Below are 27649 nucleotides of genomic sequence, written 5' to 3'. Positions count from 1 at the left end.
CTGCTGCCCCCGCGACCCGACCTCGGATAAGCGGAAGAAGATGGATGGATGGATGGATATACATGTATATTTATACATACATACATATATATGTATATATATACATACATACATACATATATATACATATATACATATATATATATACATATATACACTTATACATACATGTATATACGCACATATACATATACACATATATGCATATATATATATATACATATATATATATATATATATATATATATATATATATATATATATATATATATATGTATACATATACATATATTCTTATACAAATATACACATACAAACCCCGTTTCCATATGAGTTGGGAAATTGTGTTAGATGTAAATATAAACGGAATACAATGATTTGCAAATCATTTTCAACCGATATTCAGTTGAATATGCTACAAAGACAACATATTTGATGTTCAAACTGATAAACTTCTTTTTTTTTTGCAAATAATCATTAACTTTAGAATTTGATGCCAGCAACACGTGACAAGAAGTTGGGAAAGGTGGCAATAAATACTGATAAAGTTGAGGAATGCTCATCAAACACTTATTTGGAACATCCCACAGGTGTGCAGGCTAATTGGGAACAGGTGGGTGCCATGATTGGGTATAAAAGTAGATTCCATGAAATGCTCAGTCATTCACAAACAAGGATGGGGCGAGGGTCACCACTTTGTCAACAAATGCGTGAGCAAATTGTTGAACAGTTTAAGAAAAACCTTTCTCAACCAGCTATTGCAAGGAATTTAGGGATGTCACCATCTACGGTCCGTAATATCATCAAAGGGTTCAGAGAATCTAGAGAAATCACTGCACGTAAGCAGCTAAGCCCATGACCTTCGATCTCTCAGGCTGTACTGCATCAACAAGCGACATCAGTGTGGAAAGGATATCACCACATGGGCTCAGGAACACTTCAGAAACCCACTGTCAGTAACTACAGTTGGTCGCTACATCTGTAAATGCAAGTTAAAACTCTCCTATGCGAGGCAAAAACCGTTTATCAACAACACCCAGAAACGCCGTCGGCTTCGCTGGGCCTGAGCTCATCTAAGATGGACTGATACAAAGTGGAAAAGTGTTCTGTGGTCTGACAAGTCCACATTTCAAATTGTTTTTGGAAACTGTGGATGTTGTGTCCTCCGGACCAAAGAGGAAAAGAACCATCCGGATTGTTCTAGGCGCAAAGATGAAAAGCCAGCCTCTGTGATGGTATGGGGGTGTATTAGTGCCCAAGACATGGGTAACTTACACATCTGTGAAAGCGCCATTAATGCTGAAAGGTACATACAGGTTTTGGAGCAACATATGTTGCCATCCAAGCAACGTTACCATGGACGCCCCTGCTTATTTCAGCAAGACAATGCCAAGCCACGTGTTACATCAACGTGGCTTCATAGTAAAAGAGTGCGGGTACTAGACTGGCCTGCCTGTAGTCCAGACCTGTCTCCCGTTGAAAATGTGTGGCACATTATGAAGCGTAAAAAACCACAACGGAGACCCCCGAACTGTTGAACAACTTAAGCTGTACATCAAGCAAGAATGGGAAAGAATTCCACCTGAGAAGCTTAAAAAAATGTGTCTCCTCAGTTCCCAAACGTTTACTGAGTGTTGTTAAAAGGAAAGGCCATGTAACACAGTGGTGAACATGCCCTTTCCCAATTACTTTGGCACGTGTTGCAGCCATGAAATTCTAAGTTTATTATTTGCAAAAAAAATAAAGTTTATGAGTTTGAACATCAAATATCTTGTCTTTGTAGTGCATTCCTTTGAATATGGGTTGAAAAGGATTTGCAAATCATTGTATTCCGTTTATATTTACATCTAACACAATTTCCCAACTCATATGGAAACGGGGTTTGTACATATACATACATATACAAATATATACATATACATACAAATAAAAATACAAAAATACATACATATATACATATATATATATATATATATATATATATATATATATATATATATATATATATATATATATATATATATATATATATATATATATATGAGCGAAAAAATAAATAAAAGACCATTATTGGCGAGTAGGCATTCTTGATTTAATTGTTGTGCCTTCTCAAACCAAAGGAATGTTAAGACACTTTGGCCCCAGTCACAATAAACTTGCGGCTCAAATACGTGTGTCTATTCATTCACACCAATGGCTGAAAGTGTTGTTGTTCTTGCTCCATCACTGTTGATAGAATACAAATCTATTTATCTATCTAATGAATGCATTGTTAAATTGTTACATTTGAAATGATAGCAATTGTAATAATAGAGGTCATTATTACTATTCAGTATTAATAATGGTATTACAATTCATTTAGGGCCGTCAAACACTTAAAATATTTAATTGTGTATAGTTTGTCCATAGTTAACTCAAAATTAATCGTGAAAATCTCTGATGAATATAATTTTTCATCATTAATAAGTTTACCCTAGACAGATCATTTTCAAGTTTTTACACCATGACTGAACAAATAAGTTGCTTTAATTAAAAAAATGTTTAAAACAGCTCAACAAAACAGGACATACACCCTTTTAAAGATAAATGTAAAAAATACCTGAAGTGCGTTAGTATCTTGCCAGATTTTGTATTTTGTAGTAATACAGAATTTGTATTCCTCCTGTAGAAGCACTTGCATTAGGAGGAGCAACACTATGTTTAGATACCAGTTTCACGCATTCATAACACAAAATCTGGATTGCAACGATCATGCTTTGGTTGTCCAAGATGTTTGTTTCTACCTGAATAAATGCTTCTGATATTCCGTACATTACATGTTGCACAAGTTAAAAGTATTCATATCTTTGCACGACAATGTCTTAACATTCTGTATTTATGAATAAAACATAATATTCAGCCTGGTAACCATTCTGTAATTCTGGACTATCAATCAGGACAGGATATAAAATAATATACCGTAGCCCCTGAGGGAGACAAGCAGTAGAAAATGGATGGATAGATAGTAATACTGTGTAGTGAGTACCAGATGTGGGCTGCAGAGGGCAGTAGCAGGCATGCTTACAGTATTAAACCTAGTCTCAGTGGGAGCGAAGAAGAAGACGAGAAAGAGAAAGTAGCTGTGTCCCAATTCAGGGTCTGCATCCTTCGAAGGGCCAATTTTGAAGGCCGCTTACATCACAACGCTGCGCAAAGGCTGTCCCAATTCATTCAAATTTGAAGGCTCCTCCCAATGCAGCCTACGAATGCGCCCTCCTTTTCCCTGTATTCGGAGGATGCACCGCGACTATCCTTCGTGGCCTCTGTTGCGTTTGGACCAGTTGTTCCTCCCAGGGAATTCAAGTTGCTGGCCGCTCCCAAGCTCTTTGTGACACGAACAGCTGAGTAGAAGAACCACCAGAGACAGAATAGGTATTTTGTAATTTTATCTCCAAAGCTTTGGAAACAGAATGAGACCAGTCCAGCATAGAACATTCAATCGCGCAGCTAAGATGGTCTGATCTAAAATATGGAAACCTTCTCTTCTATAAAGTGTCTCTCCCTCCCACCCTTGTTGTCTTGTCTCTCTTTCCAGCCCAAACACATGCCCATTGTCCTCCTCAGCTGGGCACAGGAACAGATAAGGAAAAGGAGTATCTGTCGTCCTTACATTCCAAAGTCAAGGTTAGCACACAGTACTTGCAGACAACCAAAAGACCACAATTGGAAGAAGAACACTAGCTGTTATGTAATATGATTAAAAAAAATAAAGAAGTAAAACTTAAATACAGATATATGTAAATATCTGCCTCCGACACCTCCCATATCCCAAGATGCTTTGCGACGCCTTTGTTCAACCCGGATCTTTTGACGATGGCGGCAAATACAAGAGGCGGCACCGACAGTGCCAGCGAATACACTTTCAAATGTAAGTGTACTCCGCAGGCTAGACTGTCCCATTTAACAACGAGTGAGGCATCCTCCGGAGGTGCCTCCGAAGGTCCAGCCTTCTGAGGCTGCGTAGGCCGGGTCCTCCGAAGGATGCAGACCCTGAATTGGGACACAGCTCGTGTTTGAGGAGCCTTTGTGTAAGCGCTTCTGCTTATTGAGTTCACACAGTGATATTTGTGAACATAAATAAAAGGCTGACTTGTTCAAAGACAGTCGAGCACCGTCATATCGCCGCCGCTATTACAATGCACCTTATTTCAATCTGCCACGAAGCACATATTTAGGTAGAAATATCACAGAATAACATTACAAAACATCTTTGACAAAGCATGATAAACGATTTTTTTTGTTGTTTTGATGATTAAACCGAATGTGAAGCGTAGCGCTATTATTTTGATGCCGGACGTGTGAGATTGGTATGTGAAAGGACTTGTCATATTTTGACAAAAGTCTCCGGTTAGTCACTTTAGACTTTCTCTCTACCATCTTTTTTTCTGCTGCACTTTTATTCCATCGTACTAAAGCTGCTTGGGTGAAGGACTTTGCATTTGCTGAATAAAAAAACTGTCTTTCCCTATTAAGAAACAACATACCCCAATCTAAACGTATATAAATACATTACTATCTGAGCAACTAAGGTATTCACTTGAGCACATTGAATCTACAAGCTATGCTCACTTTGTATTCTTTTGAGTATAAGACGATCACAGAATGATCGTTCAATACTCAGAGGAATACAAGATGCAGGTGCTTTAAGATGTGTTCATGGACAGCTGAACTGGTAGGAAACCACAACTACCGACACTAATAATAAATAATATTTAATACATTGTATTTGTTACCCACTTTTCATTTGAATAAAAGTCAAAGTGTTAAAATAAAAAACAAAGTTTAAAACAAACATGGGCAATTTAAGGCCCGGGGATGCTTGCGGCCTGTTAAGCTTTTCAATCTGGCCTGCCGGACATTCCCAAATAATTGTTTTAGATCTTTACATTATGATGTGCAGTGATGTTTTCAAATTACCGTAAGTCTTGAACTATACAAAGTATTTCAATGGTTGGAATCTGCGCTTTTGCATGATACACTAGTTACTATGGTAACCTAATTAGTTACTATGGTAATCTAAGTCACAGCACCTTAGACGAGGCACCAAGCAGTGTGGGTGGGGAGCGTTTCCAGAGCGACCAGCCTCGGTGTCAGGGACAGATGCGGAAGGCGATTTTTACAACAAAGTTCTAAAGCTTAGTGATATATCAGATGCATCAGAATTTAGTTTTTTGTTTTTTTTACCCTTCGCGTTCATATTTGGCTGTTTGTTGCATTTTTCTTGCGTTTCCCTTGATTGTAAAATATGTCGATCGAGAGGGGATGTGACGTTCCTATGTTGTCAATATTCAGTGTTTTATCGTTCATAGTTAATATTGTAAATTCCACATTCTTTATTTTCATGTACATTCGGGTGTCTCATTCAGTAAAAAAAATTAAAAAATTCAATTCTGTTTTTAAGGCGGTCTGTCATAACGGTTTTAGCATTCAATCAGACATTATTGTGAGGTTTTGTATTAGTGTTCCTAAAAATCAGATATACCGGCCCCCAGACACATTTTCTTCTCTAAATTTGGTTTAAAACCATCAAAGCTTAGCCATTAAAAACTGATAAAATACTAAGAATTAAACGTATCAACAGTTCAAAGCTTTCTTAAACAGAAAAGTCTGGGTAACACACGGCACACTGACAAAGCTTAACCCATTGATACTATAACAATCTACAAGGTTAATATAGGTTGCTTCTCTTTCTTCCCCTCCATTTTTCTGCATTCTTTCATATCTCTAGTTATCATTACGTATATGTATTGTTGCATTTGAACAACTGAATTGTTGATAATAGAGGTAAATTATTGGTATTGTTCATTATCAATAGTGCTATTTCTATTGGTATTTGTATTGCTCCATTTGTAGTGTACCGGGTAATAATGCTCATTGTCATTTCTGTATTATTTTTTATTTCGCTAACTGCTTATTTGCTATCACTTTTACCATCATATTTGTACATGTCATATATATGGGCATCTACATCAACTATATGATTTGCCTGAGAAGCTTGACAGGACAACAAAAAAAAACAAAAAAAACAGAAGTCTTCAGGAGACAATATGGACACCCCTGTCTTCTGCTGTTCAACATATTGGCTGTCTGTACATTACCTCCCATTAGAAAGAGTAGCCCAGCTACATATTGCATGAGGTCATGCTGCTGGCAGCATCCCAGCACTCCAATGATCCAGCCAAAAAGAATGATGGACACGGCCATACCCACGAAGCCAGCCGTCATTCTTCTTAGATCTGCAAGAAGAAATGACAATATCACTGACAAGAAACAACAGCTATCTGTCAAATTACAGTACAACATTTTAGGTATGACTATAATAATATGGTGGTACAGCAAAGGTTGAGGAGCGTCACGACTGAAATAAAAAAAATAAAAATAAAATATAAAAACAAACTGATATGGATTTTGCGAAGACATAAAAGGAATATTATAGTCAATTGTTAGAAAAAAATAAGATAAATGGGGCATAATTAACAGGGTTTAAAAAAAAGAAAAAGCACAACTTAGAATTCTAAACTATTTTAATAAAGATAGTACATGTTATTACGTGTAACAACAGGTCATAACAGGGTAGCCAGGATGACACAGGTATATAAAGCTCTCTGATTAGGGTGAGGCAGGTGACAATAATCAGCGCACTTAGCAGCCTAAAGGTAAACACAGAGATGCAAGAAACGCTGGGAACACAACTAAACACAAATCAAAGAAAACACCACAATAAAACCAAAACAAGACTTGACCTGCTTTGTCACGTCATGACAAATACAAATGTTAACGACACAAATTATATACTCAATTATTTGTTGTAAACATTGGTCCGACTCTGGCTGAACAAATACCAAAAGTTAAATTGATAATACATTGGGTGAAACAGTATTAATTAATGTTGATAATGGTTTTTTTGATGAAGTGGACAAGATTGAAATATCGCAAATTGTACAGCGGTGTTCAAATTATGCTTGTCAGCAACCATGTAGGCATGAACATGTCATTCATAAAGACCATCATAGATTTAGTTATTAAACCATTTACATCTGTAATTTGTCATTCATGAAAGGAAAATTCCAAGATCGTATGAAAACTGTTAAAATAATACCACTTTCCGAAGAAGGAAATAAGCATGAGTACTCCAATTATAGACCAATATCACTGTGTCCACAATTCCCAAAGATCTTAGAGAAAATGTTTGTTGTAAGGTTAAATCAGGGGTCACCAACCTTTTTGAAATCAAAAGCTACTTCTTGGGTACTGACTAATGCAAAGGGCTACCAGTTTCATACACACTTAAATAAATTGCCAGAAATAGCCAATTTGCTCAATTTACCTTTAACTCCATGTTATTATTAATAATTAATGATATTTATCTTTGTGGAAACGCTGATCATCTTAATGATTTCTCACAATAAATATATATGGAAACAGATAAATATCAATATGCAACACTTTATTTTTATATTTTCTCTAAGTGCACATTTTTCAAATTGAACATTTTCAAATGATCACTTCTAAGGCAGTCTTGTGAAATCACAATATCCCATTTTAACTAGCTAGCCACTAAACATTTTTAACAAATCATGAATTACTTTGCACCATGTTTGTACAAATAATAACTCATGTAAAATACAAAAGTCAACTCTCAAATTTTTAAATAAATCATGTCACACTTTGAACTGGACACCAAATCTGTTGTCTGTTTCTTTGTCAGTTAGTGGGAAGCCTGTCATTTGTAAGTTACATGTAGGTGTGATTTAAACAAGAATAGCTAAATAAATAAATCTATATATATAAAAAAAATGGGTATTTCTGTCTCTCATTCCGTCATACATTTTTTTTCCTTTTACGGAAGGTTTTTTGTAGAGAATAAATTATGAAAAAAACACTTAACTGAACGGTTTAAAAGAGGAGAAAACACGGAAAAAAATGAAAATTAAATTTTGAAACATAGTTTATCTTCAATTTCGATTCAAAATTCAACCAAAAAAAAGAAGAGAAAAACTAGCTAATTCGAATCTTTTTGAAAAAATGAAAAAAATAATTTATGGAACATCATTAGTAATTTTTCCTGATTAAGATTCATTTTAGAATTTTGATGACATGTTTTAAATAGGTTGAAATCCAATCTGCACTTTGTTAGAATATATAACAAATTGGACCAAGCTATATTTCTAACAAAGACAAATCATTATTTCTTCTAGATTTTCCAGAACACAAATTTTAAAAGAAATTCAAAAGACTTTGAAATAAGATTTCAATTTGATTCTACAGATTTTCTAGATTTGCCAGAATAAATTTTTTTAATTTGAATCATATAGGTTTGAAGAAATATTTCACAAATATTCTTCGTCGAAAAAACAGAAGCTAAAATGAAGAATTAAATTAAAAAATGTGCACTATTCTTTACAATAACAAAAATAAATGTACTTGAACATTGATTTAAATTGTCAGGAAAGAAGAGGAAGGAATTTAAAAGGTAAAAAGGTATATGTGTTTAAAAATCCTAAAATCATTTTTAAGGTTGTATTTTTTCTCTAAAATTGTCTTTCTGAAAGTTATAAGAAGCAAAGTAAAAAAACAAATGAATGTATTTAAACAAGTGCAGACCAAGTATTTAAAATATTTTCTTGGATTTTCAAATTCTATTTGAGTTTTGTCTCTCTTAGAATTAAAAATGTCGAGCAAAGCGAGACCAGCTTGCTAGTAAATAAATACAATTTAAAAAAATAGAGGCAGCTCCTTGGTAAGTGCTGCTATTTGAGCTATTTTTAGAACAGGCCAGCGGGCGACTCATCTGGTCCTTACGGGCGACCTGGTGCCCGCGGGCACCGCGTTGGTGACACCTGGGTTAAATAAATGTATCAATACAAATAATACAGTATTTCAGGCAACAGTCAATGGGTTCCATTCTAATCACTCAACTGCAACAGCAATAATTGATTTGGCAGAAGGAATTTCAACTGTAGTAGATAAAAACAAACTATATTTGTAAGTATTATTGTAGATCTTCATTCATTTGATACACTTGATTATTAATTATTATTGGACATATTATATTAGTATGGGATAAAAAGAGTAGCACATGATTGGGTTATAACTTACTTGAAAGACAAAAACCAGTTTTGTAGAAGTTAACAAAAGGATATCTGCTGTACTATACATAATATTAGTTCTAGAGAACCACAAGGATCGGTCCTTGGACCCATACTGTTTTGTATGTACGCCAATGATATTTCTATGGTTTCCAAACTGTGAGTGTATTTTATTTGCAGATGACATATCTTTCTTTTATTCAGGACACAATCAATCAATCAATCAATCTTTATTTATATAGCCCTAAATCACAAGTGTCTCAAAGGGCTGCACAAGCCACAACGACATCCTCGGTACAAAGCCCACATACGGGCAAGGAAAAACTCACCCCAGTGGGACGTCGATGTGAATGACTATGAGAAACCTTGGAGAGGACCGCATATGTGGGTAACCCCCCCCCTCTAGGGGAGACCGAAAGCAATGGATGTCGAGTGGGTCAATATTAAAGATGTGTTGAAGGTGGTTGAAAAATAATTCATCAAAATTAAAAGATGGTTTGATATCAATAGGTTATCCATAAATACTAGTAAAACTAAGTTTATTATTTTTTGTAGTAGTAAGAAAGGTGTGAATACCTCATTAAACAGTATGCCGAAGTAGTTGAGATTCAAAGAACAAAATACATTTAGTTTTTGTGTGGTATGATTGATGAAAATGTGTCATGGAAATCACATACATTATTCATAGGTCAAATATCTAAAACTATTGCTGTTTTACATAACATGAAGGAATTGCTAAATAAAACAATATTGTATACTTTGTATAATTCATTGATTGTTCCATATCAAACATACCATGTTAAAGTGTGGGGTCGTGCCTTTAAAACATATTTAAATACTGTAGAATCTTCCTTTTACAGACGAGAGATGTAAGACTCATTAGTGGAAATGCATACACAGAACCCACAAACCCAATATTTAAACAGTTAAACTAATTGAAATTTGATGAACTGGTAAAGTACAATATTGTAAAATGATTGTGTAAAGCACATAGAAAAAAAATACCAAGCAACATTCAAAGTGGATTTGTTAAAAGAGAAAGTAATTAAAATCTAAAAGGAACTGAGATTTTTTTTTTTAATCTAGTCTTCAAACAGTGACAATAGAAAGAAGCATTTAAATCAAAGGTGTGAATAAAATTTGAAAATGGAATAAAACAATGTAAATCAAATACATTTAATATAAAATACACCTTTAATTGTGTAATATTTACATAATTGAAGAGGTACTATATATTTTTGTTTAATTTTATTTTATCTATTTTGGAAAAAAGATTGAGTTTATTAATAGATTTAAAAAAAAAAAAAAAAAAAAATTGTTATTTGGCAGATTTAGCAATCGTTTTAGTACTGTATGCTGTGTTTAAACCGATCTTTAAAATGTGTAAACACAATTCGAAATGTGTGCATTATAGAACAAACCGGTAAGAAGCAAGGCTTCTGTTAATGTATCACTAAAATTGTAAGGATACCTGATCTATTATTCAATAGTATTATTGATGATATGATTACAAGTCATTATATGTTCCTTAACACAGTATTTTTCAACCACTGTGCCGCGGCACACTAGTGTGCCTTGAGATATTGCCTGGTCTGCCGAGGAAAATTATGCAACTTCACCTAATTGGTCCAAAAAATCAATAATTAGAATCTGCAAATAATGTGCCGTTGCTTAGTGTCTGTCCTGGGTAAAACTCAGCAGGGTAACCACGTAATACTCCATGTCAGTAGGTGGCAGCAGGTAGTTAATTGCTTTGTAAAAGTCGGAATGTGTCGGGTGAGACGAGGATGGTTTGTTGTGATCTCAATATGCGAACCACAGCGGGAAGCAGTCTGCAGGTAAAAAGGTATGTAATGCTTAAACCAAAAATGAACAAAAGGGAAAGGGAAAGGAAAAGGCAATGGCTATGCAAAACGAAAGTAAAACTGAACTGGCTACAAAAGTAAACAGAAACAGAATGCTGGACGACAGCAAAAACTTACGGCGTCCACAATGTACATCCGTACATGACATGACAATCAACAATGTCCACACAAAGAAGGATAGCAACAACCTAAATGGCCTTGCTTGCTAACACAAAGCAGAGGAAGACATGAAACTGCTACAGGAAAACACCAACAAAACAGGAAGGGCCACCAAAATAACAGCACAAGACAAGAACTAAAGCACTACACACAGGAAAACACCAACAAACTCAGAATAAGGCACGACGACCTGGTGGAGTTTCATTTTTTAACATTTCCTGCTGGTGGCAGAAAAAAATGTGTCTTGCCTCAAAAAAAGTTGAAAAACACTGCCTTAACAGATCTTTAAACGTAATGATATTGGAAAAAAATCAGGGCTGCACAGTGGTGTAGTGTTTATCGCCTCTGCTTTAGACCCTAGCGAATTTCTCCGCTGTCTGTTCTTTTTGCAATTATTGAGTAATGACGTAGTGAGTAATGGTATATTTATATATTGAAGGTGTCTGTGAATATTCTCATTCATCCAGGTCATTTTACTCTCTGGACATTGAATTAATCTGAACTGGACTGCTTAGGTTGTTTTGGAAGACGTTTCACCTCTTATCCTAGCAGGCTTAATCCGTTCATGCTCAAAAACTAGAATTGGCAGCTCTAGTCCGGGGGGATGGTGCAGGATCCAAAGTGGCAGAGGTTTCGTATCTTAACGACGCAACCACTTATAGTACATGCAAATCTTCAGTTTGCTATTTAGCGCGTGTTTGTTCCAAATGCTTTGGACCCTGCACTATCCCCTCAGACTAGAGCTGTCTTTTGCAGTCTTTGAGTATGAACTGATGAAGCCTGCTAGTGTAAGAGGTGAAACATTTTCTAAGACAACCTGAACAATCCCCTCAGACTAGAGCTGTCGTTTGCAGTCTTTGAGTATGAACTGATGCAGTTTACTAGTGTCAGAGGTGAAACGTTTTCTAAGACAAACTGAACAGTCTAGTTGCGATTGACTCAATGCCCTAAGAATTATATACAGTATTAAACCCACCTAAGCAATTTCCACATCAACACAAACACACAATTAGATCTGGTTCTCAAGTTTGCGTGTTCTTCTCCGTGATTGCGCAGGTTTTTTTAGGTACTCCTGCTTCTCATTGGTATAAAGTTAGTGAAAATGTCTCATGAGTCCTGCGAATGATGAGCGACCAGCCCCTTTGTCTTTAGTCAGCTGGGATAGGCTTCAGCTCACTCATTACCCGAATGAGGACAAGTGCAGGGTTTCCCCCAGCGCTTTGTTGTTAAGGCGGACGCCTTAACGACAAAGAGCCACCGCCTAAACTAAAGTCTTAACAAGCTGCTCCGCTTAGTTCTGCCTCTGTTAGTATGTCTCTGCAGCACTAGGGATGTCCCGATCCAGGTTTTTGCACTTCCGATCCGATACCGATGTTGTTTTTGCACTAGCATGTATAAAAGTTTAAAGTTATTTAGCCTACTTAGTTGTCAGAATCATGTTGAAAAGGGTTTTAGTACTCTTGATAACAACTAGCCAGCTGAATTAGGGGAGTTTGAATAATACACAATGGTTGGTAACAAGAAACTGACATGTTTATTCAAGGATAAACACAAAATAGACAAAATTATACATGACAAACAAAAATGGCATCATTGAACTAGGGCTGGGCGATATGGCCTTCTTTTAATATCGCAATATTTTAAGGCCATATCGCGATACACGATATATATCTCGATATTTTGCCTTAGCCTTGAATGAACACTTGATGCATATAATCACAGCAGTATGATGATTCTAAGTGTCTACATTAAAACATTCTTCATCATACTGCATTAATATATGCTACTTTTAAACTTTCATGCAGAGAAGGAAATCACAACTAAAGAAATCACAATTTTTTTCATACGGTGTTGATCTGGAAATGTTTACCTCGGCATTTTGATGGTGTGGGTGTGTGGCACCGAATGGAGATGTTGATGTGTGGAGTTTCAAACACTTTTCATTCTCTAGCATGGGACTTTTCAAATGATGCTACATATTAGCAGTAATGCTACTTTTTATAGCAACGTTTTTGCGCCACACTTGACAAATTATGGTTGTCTGTTCGACATATTCCCACTTGAAGACAAACCACCGCCAGACGATGGACCCCCCCGCTGTTTTTTGGGGGAATTAATTCATTCTTCCTTCATTCGTATTACCACTCGCACGCAATGTTCCCTCTAATTTTTCATGTGTGTGAGCAAGCGCAAAAACTCCCTGAGCATTCAGTGGAGCCCATGTGAGCAACATCAGACGTGCACACTGTGGCTACACCAGCAGCACACCTGTCCCAAACCTGACTAAATAACAAGTTTAGAGATGCTACCTCAGTAGAAGCATTTAAGTCCCATCTTAAAACTCATTTGTATACTCTAGCCTTTAAATAGCCCCCCTGTTAGACCAGTTGATCTGCCGTTTCTTTTCTTTTCTCCTCTGCTCCCCTTTTCCTTGAGGAGGGGGGGCACAGGTCCGGTGGCCATGGATGAAGTGCTGGCTGTCCAGAGTCGTGACCCGGGGTGGACCGCTCGCCTGTGCATCGGCTGGGAACATCTCTGCGCTGCTGACCCGTCTCCGCTCGGGATGGTGTCCTGCTGGCCCCACTATGGACTGGACTCTTACTATTATGTTGGATCCACTATGGACTGGACTCTCACAATATTATGTCAGACCCACTCGACATCCATTGCTTTCGGTCTCCCCTAGAGGGGGGGGGGGTTACCCACATATGCGGTCCTCTCCAAGGTTTCTCATAGTCATTCACATCGACGTCCCACTGGGGTGAGTTTTTCCTTGCCCGTATGTGGGCTTTGTACCGAGGATGTCGTTGTGGCTTGTGCAGCCCTTTGAGACACTTGTGATTTAGGGCTATATAAATAAAGATTGATTGATTGATTGATGGGTTTAATTTCCATCCATCCATCCATTTTCTATCGCTTGTCCCTTTCGGGGTCGAGTGGGGTGCTGGAGCCTATCTCAGCTGCATTCGGGCGGGAGGCGGGGTACACCCTGGACAAGTCACCACCTCATCGCAGGGCCAACACAGATAGACAGACAACATTCTCTTATTATTATAATCAAATGACAGCAGTCATTTCCATGAGGTTATTTTCTAATATATGTGTTTAGGCCCACTTACAATGACAATAACAAAAAATATTGTTTTTCATGAACTGTGTACTTGTATTGTTTGTCTGGGTGGAGGTCCTGCTTTGGAAATAATTTGTACTCCTTTCAGACATTGCATTTAGTTCCCATTAAAACATTCACATGTTGCACAATGAGATGTAAGCAGGGGATCATGTGTACATTCCTGCAACTTCCTGTTTGTAAAAAATATATTTTTATTAGTATTTATTTAATATACTAACAGTATTTCATGATCTGTGATGAGGTGGCGACTTGTCCAGGGTGTACCCCGCCTTCCGCCCGATTGTAGCTGAGTTGGCTCCAGCACCCCCCGCGACCCCGAAGGGATTAAGCGGTAGAAAATGGATGGATGGATGGATATTTCATGATTAATATTTATAAATTAGGATTCCTAATAAATGACACTAGAATAAGCACACATTTGATTGGTAAATCATAGTGTAACAACCTGGAATGACACTTTATGTGTGGTGTTGGAGTTGTCCGACTTTTTGTGTGGCTGTAAACGCATCACTGGCTAAGTGCCATATGTGCAGGTGTTGGCGCAAGTGAGAAAGAGCGAGCGGCTGCTGTTGATATAACAAAGTTGCTTTTGGTCTGGTTTTTACTGCAGAAAATGACCACTTTTGCTAGATATCATTTTTTTTTTACCAATGTTTTGGTGATGTGTTTATGGCCGACAATAAAGAGTTTTGCTCAGTAAAGTGATGGATGGAATTCATGTCCTCAAAGCGCCTCGACAGACGTTACAATAGTTGAAGAATGATGACGAAAACCGTTTTCTCTGTCGTGTCCGTGTGTCGAAAATTGTTATGCGCTTATTTTTTTATTTTGTGCGTGGCATAGATTTGCCGTGCGCAGAGGAAGCTTGAGCAGTGCGCAATTGCACAGGCGCGCACCTTAGAGCGAACATTGCTCGCACGGCTGCGCTAGCATCACAGCTAACATTAGCCATGCTGCTACCTATCTGCTGGGAGAGGGCGTATACGTATGTGACGTATGACGTGACAGTATGTGACGTGTGTAAGAAGGTGCGCTTGCTGTCTGTGAGAGGGAGGCACAGGAAAGAGTGAGAAGAGCCTGTCGTGTAATGCCAGCAGCTAAAAGCAACTGCGTGAGAATCCACAGACCTGTGGATGTGTTGAAGGTGTGCTGGAAAATGCGGAACGGAAATTGGGGAGCAGCAGAAAAGTGGAATGTATTATTTAAATGAGTGCTTTGGAAAACACGGACCAGAGTTTTTTTTAAACTGGATCTGGATCGGCATTTTTCCATGTCTTGCCGATACGCATTTTTTGGCAAATATCGGCGGCCGATCCGATCCAAATATCGGATCGGGACATCCCTATGCAGCACCCAACATTGTCCCACTTACAGAACCATCTGATTGGTTAAACGCAGAGCGGTAACAGCCAATCAGCAGTGCGTATTCAGAGCACATGTAACAGCCAATCAGCAGTGCGTATTCAGAGCGCATGGAGTCAGTGCTCACGACATAGGCAGGCAGAGAGGAGAGAGTGAGCATAATGCAGCGGACTCTCCCCAAATTATTATAAACACTTCTAAGTCAACTACTAGTAACATCACTATGAGCCCGTTGACATCCTAGAAACATAAGCGGCAGCTCAGCTTGCTCGCAGTCCTTGAGGTGAAGGCTAATTAGCTTTAAGCGTAACGTTAGTTCACTGTGCGGTGTGTGTGTGCGTGCATGTGTGTGTTACAGACAGCAAAGCCCTGTCTGTCTGAGATAAAGACAAGCATTATTGACCTACAGTTAACAACTAAGTTATTTACCTTTTTCTGTGTTGATTGAGCTGTGGACATTATGTTAAATGAAGAGTTTCCTGAAGCTGTCTCTGATAGTTGATCTAATAATGTAACTGCATCATAAAGCCTACATGAACTCCATGGTGTCCAGGGATGAATAGTCTCTCCTATTCCTATTGTACTATTTTTTCAGCTATAGTTACATTAATTATTAGTAATGTAGCAGCCTAGTTTTGAATGGCAGGGTCCTTGCTATCACATGTTGATAAAAATATAACATTTACATAATAAAAATCAACTACAGGCTTCCCAAATGTTGTAACAAATTAAGCATGATGAGTTGAGCATATGTCAGCATGTGGCCCTACTTTTAACTCTTTTTTTCAAACGCTTATTGCAAACGCTTACTTACAGTAAGTCATTAATTTGACTTATAAAATCATTATTTTGACTTAGTAAGTGATTATTTTGTCATTAGTTTGACTTAGTAAATTAGCAAGTCAAAATATTGACTTACTAAGTCATAATAATGACATACTTAGTATCTCAGGCAACTAGGACTGTTTTGTGTATTGTTTTTATTTTTCGGAAAAAATATCGAGATATATATAGTATATCGGCATTCAGCAAATGGAGTGGAAAACACAACCAAAAATTGTAGGTTTCCTCACGCGACGAAGCCGACCTACTTCACCGCAGTCTGTAGTCTATTTCCCCCCCCATGCTATGGTGGCAGCGATGAGATGGAGACGTGATGGCGACAGGCCGAGTTACGCCATTCCTTACACCCACCCACCCCCTGGAGAGACACCACCTTAACTAACAAATTTTCTGGGGGAAACATTGAAGTGGTAAAGAAAATGGATGATGAAAGCAAGAATAACGCAACCACAGTTTAAAGACAGATTTCAAGCTGCATGCTCTTTCTCATAAGTCCATCAGTCACTTTCAGTTTTAGTACCTTTTTAGAAACTGCTGGCATTCCAATACAAGAACCACATTGGTTTCAACAGACTTTACAAGTAAACTTCAAGCATATTGCCAAGAAAGACCCAACATTAGGATTCAAAGGTTTTGTCATTTGTCAAATGTTGTCAATGAAAGTCATCGATGATAAATTACTGTACATGATGGCACATGTAAAACAAGCATTAAAGAAGTATATCTTTCTTCGGTTTGTGCTCAAAGTCTAAACTATCCATCTGTTCATCCATTTCTAATACTTATCCTGTTCAGTGTCACTGGGAGCTGTTTTTCGGATAAAAGGTAGACTGAACTGTATTGGTAACCAATCAATCACAGTATAGAGACAGACAACCATTCGCAATATCTATGAGTGTACGGTAGTAAGACAAATCAACCACTGGCCACATCATCAGCGACCAAACTACAAAACAAACTAGAATAAAACAAAATAATAAACTGTTGATGGGGAAAAAATACCTCTATGAATCAACAGACAACTCAACAACTCCATAGTACGAGAAGAAACATGTTGTTACTTACGAAGTGCATGCCACTCATCCTGTCGTATGGTCTTCGTGATGTTTACAGACAAGTTTCGTGGAAGGATGGACGAAGTGTAGTGATACTTTACTGGGGTACATCTTTGAATGATCCCTGGTGAAAGAAAGTACAAATATCCACATGAACATGGGAACATGAGTGAGTCCTGAATTCAGGAAGATAAAAAGTGCAAAAATGAAGTACAACTCTGTAGGATTGTACATTAATCTCAAGTTGGTTGAAAAGTGTTGTACTTTCTAAGGAGATAATAACTGACGCGTAAGCTTTATAGTTTGTCTTTTAGCTCCCAAAATGATTGTCAGCAGTTTTTTGAAAAAGCTAAGCTCTACTGCCAGACTTTGCTTTGCTTCTTTCTGGGAGTCGTCTTAGTAATATCAACAACTTAGGTTGTCAGCTTTTTTACTTCATGCTTTTCAAGGCTGTCACTGACAATACAGAATGTGTTTGTTTTTTTAACTTCAAGTGTGTTTTTGAGCCATTACTGTAAGAGACACACCAAATTATTACACACTAAGAGCCCAAGGAATATGAACTCTTCTTTATGAACAGTAACAATACAGAGTGTCGTTTACAATAAGCAGTTTATGACTTTTTCATTTTATACCACCAATTCCATGTTTCACAATAATGTTTTGATTCCCCTACACCAGTTATATCCTTGTGATTTGCAGCTACAATCGAACGTCTTATTGGTTGGTACACTGTTGGTGTACTAACTTTGTGACTGTCAAGCCTCTCAGGTCAATTAGGATATGTCAACACTTGTGTTTGGTACTCTGGTCCAGAATCAAGATCTAAAAAAATGTTGCTTAGAGTTAATACGGCGTGGCGCAGTGGAAGAGTGGCCGTGCGCAACCCGAGGGTCCTTGGTTCCATCCCCACCTAGTACCAACCTCGTCATGTCCGTTGTGTCCTGAGCAAGACACTTCACCCTTGCTCCTGATGGCTGCTGGTTAGCGCCTTGCATGGCAGCTCCCGCCATCAGTGTGTGAATGTGTGTGTGAATGGGTAAATGTGGAAGTAGTGTCAAAGCGCTTTGAGTACCTTGAAGGTAGAAAAGCGCTATACAAGTACAACCCATTTATCATTTATCATTTAATATTGGTATTTTTAGCATTTTATCAACAAATTTGCTAGTGTTGTTAATCAGATTAAATGTGTGGTATGTATAACTACATACCACAATAACTAAATAAAAGCAAAAACGACTATGGTTTCAGGGCCGTACTCAGGATTTGACAAATATCGAGGTCAAAAATTGGCTGTCCAAGAGAGGCTTTGAAAGGCTGAAAGGAAGGCTGAAATCATGGATATCCCAGCACCATATTAATAATAAAAGCTTTCATAGAGGTAGAACTATCACATGTTATATTATCCAAAATCTTTGACAATCAGCATGATTTTGTAACAGTCCATTTTTTTATTTTATGCTGAAATTTAGCGTACTAAATAGGGGTGTAACGGTACGTGTATTTGTATTGAACCGTTTCGGTACGGGGGTTTTGGTTCGGTTTGGAGGTGTACCAAACGAGGTTTTACACGGACATATTAAGTAGCGTACCGCACGTTGTGTAAACAATGCACACCGAGGCACGACACACGACATGCTAGCAGCGACCGGGCTACGACAACATGTAAAAGCCAGAGCTGGAAGACCCTCCTGCCTTGTTAAGATCTCCTGTTTGGGAACACTGGCTGTGCGATACAACAATGGAGGACGGAGGTTTGCCGACATTGTTCAGCAGCTGCTTCTGACAACACGTCAAACATGCTAACCCATTTGAAGCGTCACCACCGCATTCAAGCAGCCTCTCCTCGGCAAGTCAGGCAGGGCTAAAGCAATAACAAATGTTTTTATAGCAGCAGATTTAAGACCATATTGCATTAGAAACTAGATTTTAACCCACTTCTATGGTGGAAGAACAATGAGCTCATATATCCTCTTACTGCCAAGTTAGCCAGGCTGGGGGGAGGAAAGAAAAGTTAATCTGACGCTGAGTTGACTTGAAACTGTTTAATGTTGCACTTTTTATATATAGAAGAAAAGTTTTGTCATTTTATTTAATCTGAGCAACAACTTGAAGCAGTTTAATGTTGATTAACGTGGACCCCGACTTAAACAAGTTGAAAAACTTATTCGGCTGTTACCATTTAGTGGTCAATTGTACGGAATATGTACTGTACTGTGCAATCTACTAATAAAAGTCTCAATCAATCAATCAAAAAAAGCACTTTCTATGTAGAAAGATTTTGTTAAGAAACCATTCTGAGCCTTATCTTATTTAGTTTTTATTTTATATATGTTGACCACATTAACCCTGGCAATGGACCCTGTGTGTATATGTATGTTAGGCCATTGTCTACAAATTTGGTAAATAAATAACCAAAAAATGTATATTTTGTTGTTTTCTTACTGTACTGAAAATGAACCGAACCGTGACCTCTAAACCGAGGTACGTACCGAACCGAAATGTCTGTGTACCGTTACACCCCTAGTACTAAACCATTTTAACAGCATTAAAAAATATTTTTCTACCACGACCGGAATTCGAACACAAGACCTTCTTCTTTGCAAAGTAAGCACTAATGACACCCGGCATGCACCTACGGTAAGTGAGGGCAGAACATTTGTCTTCATATTCTCAACAGTGACAGTGCATGACGTGGCCAGGAATATGTTTGGGTTAAAATGTTATATGAAGCGCCTTGCTATTCATTCATTTACATTTTAATGTGCTTCTTCACGCAAAACGGGCCCACCCCCCACTGATGGTGAAGCCCTACGCAGAGCGCGTGTTCTCAATTTAGGACTGACACGACAACATTATTATACCGACAGCGTTTCACATCAACTTCATTCATGTGAAACCAACATTATTTACGTCAGCATGATTCACTGTTAATGTTATGTTGACAACACATTTTGGATCGGATAATGTTTAAAGTAAAAGTAGACTTCATTGCTTTACATTTTTGAAGTCGTAGCGGGCTCCGCATGACCAAATATTGGATATTGAGAGAGGATGATTTACCGCATGAAGTTGTGCAGTGCACATGGTTTGCTACACAAAGTAGATTTGCAGTCAGTTATATCATCTTCTTCATGACACTTAAAAAGAACATGACCTCGGTTACCGCTATGGTAGTTACGGCCGTGTATGGCTTCCATTTAAATCATGTGGGTTTTGCACGCAAAGCCTTCCCGTATCCAGACACTTACTCCCTGAGTTGGTAAAGAACAACAAAAACAACCCCAAAAAATATTGTGTTCTAATCATGGCAGACTTGGTAATAGACAACAAAGATGATTATTTTTGGACAAATGAGGATTCACAACCTTATCTTTTTGAAATAGAATGAACGAAGGATAAACTACTGCATATAGAAGCCAGCACAAAGAAGAGGGTTACGCGTTGGGGGCAGACTGGGGAGTGAGGGCGGCGTGACACGAAGCTGCAAATGTCGAATTTGGAGCCAAGCTATTTAGACATAAATGGCGTGCTTACCCCAAACAAACCACAAAAAACGTCCCCGGCCAACAGGACCAAACGCTCAACTAACTGTTCATCGAGTGAGTCACATATAAATATCGATCATGATACGCGCAGCACGTCATGTGTGTTATTACAACTACAGTACATATGCTGTCTGGCTAGCTGTGTGCAAACAAAACATGAAATGTGGGCTAATACTTTACAGATACTGTAATACGATTCATGTTTTTCACTCAGTACAGATTGGTGTTCTATCAAAGTGTGTTGTGCATTACAAACTCAAACGTGTTTCGTGCTGACGTAGAAGCTATCTTATCACTTTACGTAGTAAGCTTTTACGGCTAATGCCGATGTGTTACTACGCTAGAAAAAGAGTTCCTCCGTGTACAAAAACAATGTCGCCACAGCGTGGTTATTATACAGGTTACGGAATGTACATTAAGTATTGGTGACGGTTTTTGAATGCATTTTTAAAATGATTTAGAGGTAGAATTGATTGCTCCCATTAACTGCATTGCGAGCCACCTAGAACGAGACGATTTTACATGTTGTAATGCAAAAAAAAAAAGCTTTGTCTTCTCATCTCTAATAATGATTGTGAACGATTGGCAAAACCCCCTAAACATAGCGTACCGTCATGGCAAAATTAAAGCCGCCACATCTTAAAACTAAGTTGTTTTTTTTTAGCTTGAAAACAAACTTAAGTAATATAATGTATTGTAGACTACAGAAGAAGTCAAAAGTCTGACGCTATTTCTAACTTTTATTGCCAATGTTATGCTAACAAACGGTCTAATTTCAACACATATTACCCCTCCATCGATTTCTGAATGAATCGTGATACTTATTTGTAACAATTCTTAATCGATAAAAAAAAAATCTAAAAACTTTTTTTTTTTAATAAGGATATTTCTAATTTTTAGCTTTTTTTTTTAAATCTGTCCTGTACAGCCAGGCTAATCATATGTCTATATTTGCTGTAGAGATTTACTTTAGAAAAGAGAAGAGTTTGGATGCTTCTCTTGTTGCCTTATTTGTATTTGACTTTATTAAATGTTTAAGTAGCATTTTGTTAAACAAGACCAGTTTTCTTTTAAGTAATATAAAAAGATATCGGAGCTGTTTATGTATTTTACGGAGGAATGTAGTTAATTGTAGAATTGGCACTCAATGTTCTTAAAAAAAAGTATTGATTTTTTTTTTTTTTTTTGAAGACAGAGAGGTAAATTGTGGGGACAAGAGGGGGATTAGACAGAGAGACAAAAACAACAACAGCAAACACAACAACAACAACAACAACAATAGAGCAACATCAGCAAGTACGACATGTACAAATATGATGGTAAAAGTAATAGCAAAAAAGCAGTTAGCGAAAATAAAAAATACAGAAATGACAATGAGCATTATTACACTACAAATGGAGCAATACAAATACAAATAGAAATAGCGCTATTGATAATGAACAATACCAATACTTTACCTTTATTATCAACAATACAGTTGTTCAAATGCAACACTACATATACGTAATGATAACTTGAGATACGAAAGAATGCAGAAAAATGGAGGGGGAGAAAGAGAAGCAACATACATTAACCTTGTAGATTGTTGAAGTAACAATAGGTTAAGCTTTGTCAGTGTGCCATGTGTTATACCCAGTTTAACCTAGGGCAACAACGTTAATATATGTTTGATGAAACGTGATTATGTGCATGAGTGTACGTATGCATATGTACTTGTATATGTACAGAATGTGTATATGTGTTTGTACAGTGAATGTATATGTACAGAATGTGTATATGTGTTTGTACAGTGAGTGTATATGGACAGTATGTGTATGTGTATGTTTGTATATTGAATGTGCGTGTGGATATATGAACTTTAAGTATGTAAATATGTACTGTATTTGTGTATGTATGTGGGAGCGTAGGTACCTATATATGTATGTATGTATGTATGTATGTGAGCATATGTGAATTTGTATGTACAATATATTCGACTCCCAGAGTGCGTGGGAGCCAGAGCACGGCCCCAGCCCCCCGAGAGCCCAACCCACAAACAGTAGGCGTGGTGCCCAGGGAACCAGGGACCACCGCCCCCACGCAGCCAAGCCGGCCAGCGACAGGGACCCCAGAGCCCGGCCCACCGCACTGCCCACAAGGGCCAGCAGCAGGTCGCAGACAGACGCACCCGGCAGAGGACAGGGCACGAGAAAAGCAGGGGACAGCCAGACCCCAAGCCAACGAGAGACCACACTCCACACGGGCAGAAAGGCGAGACGCCCCGCCCGAGGAACCCAGAGACTCCCCACAACCGGACGGGAAGACCGCCCCCGCCCCACCGGCAACCGGACCCCCATGAGCCCACCCCCAGAGAGCGCAGAGAGGCCATCCCCCGGCCACCCCACCCAAATCGGCCGCCGCAGTACCACCCGGCACGGGGCCACGGGAACCACCCACCCCACCCGCAGGGACACCAACGATGGAGATGGAACAACCATCAACCGCCCTGCCGAGTTCCCCCCCTGAGGGAGGGGAAAAATTAAAAAATATATTAAAAAAGTATTGATTTTGAATCGACAACTGTGTTGACTCGAGAATAGATTCTGAATCGAATCGTTACCCCCAAGAATCTAATCGAATCGTGTGGTGCCCAAAGATTCACAGCCCTTGTATATATATATAGCCTATAATTTGTGCACTATTTACTAGTGATGCACCGAAAATGTGGCAGCCGAAAAATACTTTGATCACCTGAACAGCCCTGCCAAAACAGAAAGCAATACGCACGGGATTGTCTGCAGCATGTCTGCGAGGTGGACATATTTTAACATATCCAGATATACCCGCGAACAGCGATCTACAAAATGTAAATATATTAAGAGAACAGTGGTGGCTTTTTAGGAGAAAAATTCAGTTGGAGCAGTAGAGTGAAGCAGATTAATTATATTTATAAAGCGCTCTTTTTCTCGAAAGACTCAAAGTGCTTTACATAGTGAAGCCCATTATCTAAATCTTTAAGCTTACATTTAAACCAGTGTAGGTGGCACTAAGAGCAAGTGGGTAAAGTGTATTGCCTAAGGACACAATGGCAGTGACTAGGACGACGGAAACGAGAATCGAACCTGAAACCCTCAAGTTGCTGGCACGGCCGCTCTATTAACCGAACCACAGCGCTCTGGGTGTAATGTCATGCTCGCTGCAGCTCGCTGTTTGTCGCTGACATCCAGGGACAGAAGTAGGGTCTCTAAACATGAGGTCATTCTCTAATAACACCAAAAAAAGATTCTACATTTTTTGCTAGTCATTTTTAATTCATGTGCAATAGGCAGCAACAATTGATATAAACGATATAATAAAAAACATGTATGTTAATACTAATTACAGAGGTGGGGGAAATAATCGATTTTTAGATGCATCGCAATTAGTACATGGACAATTATAAAATCGATTAGTAAACAACAATAATCAATAATCGATGTATTTATTGTAAATTAAGTAATGCAGACAGTTCTAAAATTTGGCTGACTGCAGCAAGCCACCTCACTGAGATATCCAACCGGCTCCTTTATTATAGAGCAATTATGTTCCAGTTTTACATACATTTCCATGAATTAAAAAAATGTGATGTAAATTTCTTATTACAAATGCACTATTTTAAAAGTTGCCAGTGATTAACGCTTATTTAGAGAAACGAAAGGAAATGTAAATCTGCAACAATATACATAAATTAAAGATGCATCAATAATACATTTTTTTTCGAATCGTAGCTCTGAATCATAATCGAAATCGAATCGTGAGGTGGCCAAAGATTCCCACCTCTAACTAATAATTGTACAGATTATTTTTAAATGTGTGTATTAGGGCTGTCAAACGACAATATTTAATCACAATGAATCGCATTGCTAATAGTTTACTCAACATTAATTGTGATTAATGTGATATATATAATTTTTCATCATTGCAGTACCCTATTTGTATTTTGTAAAAATACATAATTTCTATTCCTGCTTTAGGAACACTTGCATTCAGAGGAGGAGCTACCATGTTTAGATAACAGTTTCACACATAAATAATACAACATATTGATTGTTATGATCATGCGTTCATTGTCAAAGATGTTTTTGTAATATCTATCCATCCAATTTCTACCGCTTGTCTGCTGGCAAATGAGGATTTGCCAGCAGACATATTTAATAGTCTATGAGCTTCACTTTCATAGTCTAATGAAAGTGAAGCAAAAACTTTACATTGACATTACAAAGTACAGAACTAGGAACCGAGCTGATTATGATAACTATTGATAGTTAAAATGCAAAGGTAATGTATTCTTTTTACCTGTAGCAGACATAGAGGATGATGATGTCGCTGTTATCGTCAACAAATGTTATCGCCATGTCTTCCCCCGTGTTGTTGGCTGCAGCGCGAGTCGCTAAAGTCTAACTTGGCTGCACTCTTCAGCCATGAGAAAAATCCTGTGTTTAACCAGGTGCTTCCTCATATTGGAAGTATTCCCGGGTAAATCCAGCGAGCGCAATCTGCATTGACATCGCATTTGGAAAAGACAAGCCACATTTTAGACCGTTTTCTTTTTGGCATGGTTGGGTTTTTTTCATAAAACATTGATGGGTTGCAAGATTACCAAGAGCATATCCGCTTCGAAATCGGCTGTTTTCCTCACAAGTGCAAGCAAGTACTCACTACTCGCCAAAAAAAAAAGTACGGGATCCGGTGCCCACCCCTCGTGACAAAGCATGATCGTAATGCACAACATTTGCATTTTGTAAATGCAGTTAAACTGGATGTATAGCGTAGCACTTTTATTTTGAAGACTGAGAAAACTGATGTTTAAATTTATATGTAGGCTGCAGGGGCCCGAGAATGATCTTATTATACAGATAACCAATCCTAGGTGTAGTTCTGTTAGGTACCAATCGTAAATATGGAAACACTGGTATCTGTGCCTCTTATAGAATGTGTAGACACATTTTTTAAGAATATATACAGTATATATTTATATATGTTTTTTATTTTATTTTTATTGTTGCTTTTATTTATTTATTAGATGCATTTTACTGAATATGCACAAGCACTGTTTTTAATAGTATGTGATAATGCCTTTTATACTGTATTTTGTAGTTTGTTTGTTTTATGTACTGTATGTGATTGTATGTCTACTTGAACATTGGAGTCTGCAATAAAGCTTGATTGATTAATTGATTGTGTGATTGGTTTGAGTAAGTGTCTTGACATATTTTGGTGTCGGACCTACCGTTTGTAATAAAAAAAAAGTCTATGCTCGACCTCCTGCTCGACCGTCTTTCATTTCTGTTGAACTTTTATGTCATCTTACTTACTAAATCAGTCACAGTAACAATCTAAATTAGAGATGTCCGATAATGGCTTTTTTACCGATATCCGATATTCCGATATTGTCCAACTCTTAATTACCGATACCGATATCAACCGATACCGATATATACAGTCGTAGAATTAACACAATATTTTGCCTAATTTTGTTGTGATGCCCCGCAGGATGCATTAAACAATGTAACAAGGTTTTCCAAAATAAATCAACTCAAATTATGGAAAAAAATGCCAACATGGCACTGCCATATTTATTATTGAAGTCACAAAGTGCATTATTTTTTTTAACATGCCTCAAAACAATAACAGTGCAATTATTTTTCATAACATGCTCACTACTGCCTAGTTTCTCTTGTTATATTCTCATTGTTGCTTTTTATTTTTATTCTTATTGTAATATTTTTCTATTCTGTTTCCATTTATAGCCCCATTATTTACTTTTTACTTTTTAAATTCGATCTCAATTCTGTACACTGCTGCTGGAATTTTTATTTTCCTGATGGAACTCTCCTGAAGGAATCAATAATGTACTATCTATCTATCTATCCAAACAGCAGCTTGGAATTTGGGACATGCTCTCCCTGAGAGAGACTCTGAGGAGGTTGAGGTGGGCGGGGTTGGGGTGGGTGGGGGTAGGGGGTAGCGAGGGGGTTTATATTGTATCATCCCGGAAGAGTTAGTACTGCAAGGGATTCTGGGTATTTGTTCTGTTGTGTTTATGTTGTGTTACGGTGCGGATGTTCTCCCGAAATGTGTTTGTCATTCTTGTTTGGTGTGGGTTCACAGTGTGGCGCATATTTGTAACAGTGTTAAACTTGTTTATATGGCCACCCTCAGTGTGACCTGTATGGCTGTTGACCGAGTATGCATGGCATTAATTCGTGATGAGAACAGCCAGTAGATATTATGTGACTCGGACGGCACACACGCAAAGGAAATGCCTTTAAGGTTTATTGGCACTCTGTACCTCTCCCTACGTCCGTGTACACAGCGGCGTTTAAAAACGTCATACATTTTACTTTTAGAAACCGATACCGATAATTATGAAACCGATACCGATAATTTAAGATATTACATTTTAAAGCATTTATCGGCCGATAATATCGGCTGCCCGATATTATCGTACATCCTTAATCTAAATGTTATGTTATCACTGCACCTTAACTGTAATCTGAACACGGAAGTGAAGCACCACCCACTTGAACTATGTTCG

At 37.9% G+C, this 27649-nt stretch overlaps 1 protein-coding gene across 1 annotated transcript in view; it reads right to left on the bottom strand.

Annotated features, from left to right (window-relative positions):
- Positions 1–27649, bottom strand: part of LOC133616013 (transmembrane protein 178B-like) — a 42524-nt gene that overhangs the window by 3115 nt on the left and 11760 nt on the right. The window contains exons 2-3 of the mRNA XM_061974992.2: positions 17556–17669; positions 6138–6275 (exon numbers count right to left, since the gene is read on the bottom strand). Coding sequence (XP_061830976.1) covers positions 6138–6275; positions 17556–17669 — 252 coding nt within the window. The remainder of the gene's footprint in view (positions 1–6137; positions 6276–17555; positions 17670–27649) is intronic.

This window comes from Nerophis lumbriciformis, linkage group LG15 (genome assembly GCF_033978685.3).
Source record: "Nerophis lumbriciformis linkage group LG15, RoL_Nlum_v2.1, whole genome shotgun sequence".
Classification (NCBI taxonomy): Eukaryota; Metazoa; Chordata; class Actinopteri; order Syngnathiformes; family Syngnathidae; genus Nerophis; species Nerophis lumbriciformis.
Note: the sequence above shows the minus strand (reverse complement) of the source record. Positions and strands in the feature narration are given on the sequence as shown.